The 4,131-nt window shown below is 31.3% G+C and overlaps 1 protein-coding gene across 1 annotated transcript; it reads left to right on the forward strand.

Moving 5' to 3' along the window:
* Window positions 1–1,356: 1,356 nt before the first annotated feature.
* On the forward strand, window positions 1,357–2,358 carry LOC110633121 (uncharacterized). The gene has a single exon (XM_021781602.2). The coding sequence runs from the start codon at window positions 1,596–1,598 to the stop codon at window positions 2,166–2,168; it is 573 nt and encodes a 190-aa protein (XP_021637294.2). The 5' UTR covers window positions 1,357–1,595; the 3' UTR covers window positions 2,169–2,358.
* The last annotated feature ends 1,773 nt before the right edge of the window (window positions 2,359–4,131 follow it).

The raw sequence follows: 4,131 nt of genomic DNA on the forward strand, positions 1-4,131 counted from the left end.
TTAGGGTTTTTCTTTTTGATTTTTACCTAAATTGTCCACTAAATATCTTAATTTTCACTTTTATCCCTCTAGTTTTAAAATTGACAAATATGTCTAAATATTTTAACTTAACTGTGTTTTAATCCTCCAAAATTACTAGCACTCATTTTCTTAAGCCATTTAAAAAAAAATAATGTAAAAAGTGATATATGATTTTACAAGATCAGTTTACTTATTGAAAATCTAAAACACTACATTTATACTTAATTATATTTATTTTTTATAAATAATGATAAAATAGAAACATAAACATATTTAAATAATCGCGTTAAAATAAATTATATTATTTTAAATTTATTTTAATTGTATGAACTCTTTATAAAATTATTTAAATGAATATTTTAAATTGATCTTTAACATTTTTTTAAATAAAGAAAAATATTATTTATTAAAAATAAATGATATTTATCCCTTAAATTAAATTATATAATTCAAGAGAGAGAAGGGCTTGGTTTCTCTCTATAAACTTTTCTTCTACTGCATTTTTCTTATCTTTTGTCTTTTTTTTTTTTTTTCTCTTTTTGATATCATCTTTAAGTGGTGGTTACAGATAAATGTTTTTACAGGTGATAATTCCTTTTTTTTATTATTTTTTTATTTTTTTTGTCAATAGTTCTTAGATTTGTATTGATGTACGCTAGGTTTTAAGTATATTTTCTTAAATTTATTAATAAATTTTAAGTAAATAAAATTTTTATTATATTTTAAAAATCTTAAGTTTTTTAATAAAATTTTTTATGTATTTTTATTATTAAAATTTTTTTTTAAATTGTGTAAATTGAAAATTTAAATTTAAAAGTTATATAAGGGACTACAAAATGATCATTAAAAAGTGAAGCTCATAATTTGATTATTGATTAATAATACTATTAGATTTTTTATATTATTTTTTATAAATGATTAATTTTATTTATATAATATATATATATATATATTATCTATTTTTAATTAATAATATATTTTTTCATTTCCATAAAAAAATATTTGATATAAATATTTTGACTTTCTTTGCTTTATAAGAAATAAAATAAAAACTTATTTAAAAAACTAAAAATATAAAATAATTTTTTTATTTTTTAATATTTAAAGCACTTAAAAAATTAATCAAATATTCTTATGATCAAAGGATAATTAAATAGTTTTTCCAAATTTTATCAAATAAATAAAATATAAATAAATTTACATATATGTATATCAGTATTACGTTGGAGGGCCAAGAAGATATACAGGCCCAAAACCCATTAATTTTGGGTCAGAAACAGCCTATTTTCAGGCATCCAAATTGAGCCACGTGTCAATAAATCGAGCAAATGCCGCTGACACGGAAACCGCCAACACACAACACGTTCCGTTTACGACTCACACATTCTGGTCCGAGTTATCCACCGGATCCAATTCCCATTCCAATTTGGTTTTCCCTTTCCTTGATTTTCCTGGACATTTTTCCCGGGAAAATAAATATCCCGCAACCCATAACCCATTCTCAATCACCAATTCCCAATTCTCAAAAATCTCTTTCTTATTTGTTATTTTTGTACCTCGAATCGGAAATCTCGATGGATGTTTCCGTCATCGCCGATACTTTAACGATAGCCACACAACAAGGGCTAGGGTTTACGAATTCGATTATTCACCGACAAAATTGTGTCTCCAATGGCAGCCTAGCTCTCTCCGCCGGATTCCTCCAAATCTCCGCCGTTATTTTGGACGCAATAGCTCCTCCGCCTGTCAAATCCAACTCGCATATAACCGCTCGCCGGACTCTTCTTCGCAAGAAGCGGCGGACGAGGCGGAGATCATCCAGCGGCGGAGGCTACGAGGAATTCGGTGAAGATAGCGGGTTTTGGGGTGGTGATGGTGACGGTGATGGTCCTTTTGGTGGAGCTGGTGGAAGTTGGGGCGGTGGCAGAGGGTGGAATTTTGACAGATTTGGAGGGCAAAATTGGGACGAATCATCGTGGTCGTCATCTTCTGAGTTTGCCTATGGGTTCGTTTATGAGGTGATTTATTGGATTGCCTTGTCGACTTGCGTGCATTTTGCTTTCGAGAAGGTTGTGAGGATCATGGCCGATGGAATTGGTGATGCTGAGAGGGAGAAGGTTCCTATGAGATTGACTTCCGTTTGCTAATTTGGTACATGATGTTTCTAATTTCTGACTGAAAGGAAACGAATTGTGGAAAATAGTTGTTATATTCAGTTGGGGTATCTTATGCTAATTACCAGTTGCTCTTTCTATTCACAGATAAATGTACATATTGTATAGATATATTTATCCACATTGTGCCTATGAATTGATAAGGTGCTACTTTGCTTTTTAATTGTCTTGTTTTGTTCTGCAAATTTTTGTTACTTGATGACCCAATGAATATGCTTTGGCGGAGTAGTTAGTTGACAAGGGATGCTGTTGGTTTTACATTTTTAGTATGTGACTGATTTGCAACTTAAGAAGTCGAGTTCCTTAAGAATGATACCAAATTAAGTTCTGATAATGTGGGACAACAATTACATTATACTATAACTCTGTTGAGATTCTAGATTGATAATGACATAGTATGCACATTGTCTTGGGATGTTATAATGACGAAGATACAAGTAGTCCCACATTTTTTTTTTTGTAACCAAGATGTTAGTGTTCTTAATTATCAATTGCATCATCCTTGGTTCATAGTGTCTTTTTGTATTTTGACTGCAATTATAGTTTACTTAAGTTTGAATATCAACAAAATTTTGATGAAATGCTAGGGTGCTTTTTCTTTACTTTCTCTCCCACGATTAGGTTTGTGATGTTGGCTGTTAAGGTGGGTAGATATTGAAAGGCATTTGTTGGACAGAGATTGTGCCTGATGTTTGTGTGTTTTTTATGGCAAGAGACTTGATCTATACAAAGTTGTATGATGGAAAATGACATTTTTCCGTGGATTTCCTTCTGGAAGTGTCTCTAGTGTTGAGCTTCATAATGTTCAGTATTGCCATGAATAATTAGTTACTGGTACTTCCATTATTTCATATAGTAACCAAGTCTTTGTGTTGTGCTTTCTCTTCATCCTTTTGTTACTTTTCATTGTAAATTGTTTTGTCACCGTGCTTCTTTCTCAATCACACACTAGCAAACATGTCCGTTTTGGAAACTTGATTCCACTTCAATATTCTCATCTTTGTTTCCTTTCTGTTGCTTCATATTCTTTACTTTTAACCTTTCTCCGTTGTCTATTTTCTTGGATACCTTGTGTTGTTATATCTCATATGATTCCCTTGGTCTTTCTAGTCATCCTTTTAGGTAAAATTTATATATTAAGTATCTCTGAAGAAGGAATAATTTTCATCAGGTAGATACTGTATGAAAGAAACCACTGTATGTTGGGGTGGTGTTGTGTTAGACCACATGTATTTTAGAGCTTATATGAAAAATTAATGACCTGGGTCTCAAAAAGCATGGAAGGAAGTGTTAATTTTAATTTGTAGCTTTGGTCTTTTAGGCGAGAATTGATATTTAGAATTGCTGGACACTTATAATCGGGTGTTATATGATGAGATGGGACTGCAAGTAAGGTCCTCTTTTATCTCAGGGAATTAATTTTTGGAGGTTTTGTATTTACTCTATTATAAAATTTAAAAATATGTTGAGACGATAGACCTTGATATGGACATGCGACATTGAATGTAGTTGCTTTTTCCTAAGAATGGTTGTGCTTGCGGCATGTGCGAGTTTTTTTGACATAGATATTTAGTGTATCTACAGTCTTAACAATATACGGACGGTGTCTTGTAGTCTGGTTGTAGAACCTTTCGTGAAATCCAGTAAAGGTTAGGTAACTGGTTTCATTGACTACATGCTATCCCATTCCCAGTTAAACAATCTATTTGATGATGCTCTTGTAAAGATGTAACAACGTTTTTTCTCACAAGCCTTGAGAAATTAAGCAGGATTCTTGATGTTAGTGAAGTGTTGGACTTATTTTATTCTTTTTTAGTATTTGGGAAAGGGGGATTACAGTTGGTAAGATTTGAATCTTGGTGGCCCGTTTTTAGATAGTCTCATACTTTTCATTAGGTTAGAGCATCGGTGGACTTGATTAACTTGGTTTTTGTTT

The sequence above is a fragment of the Hevea brasiliensis genome, chromosome 4 (assembly GCF_030052815.1).
Source record: "Hevea brasiliensis isolate MT/VB/25A 57/8 chromosome 4, ASM3005281v1, whole genome shotgun sequence".
Taxonomy (NCBI): Eukaryota; Viridiplantae; Streptophyta; class Magnoliopsida; order Malpighiales; family Euphorbiaceae; genus Hevea; species Hevea brasiliensis.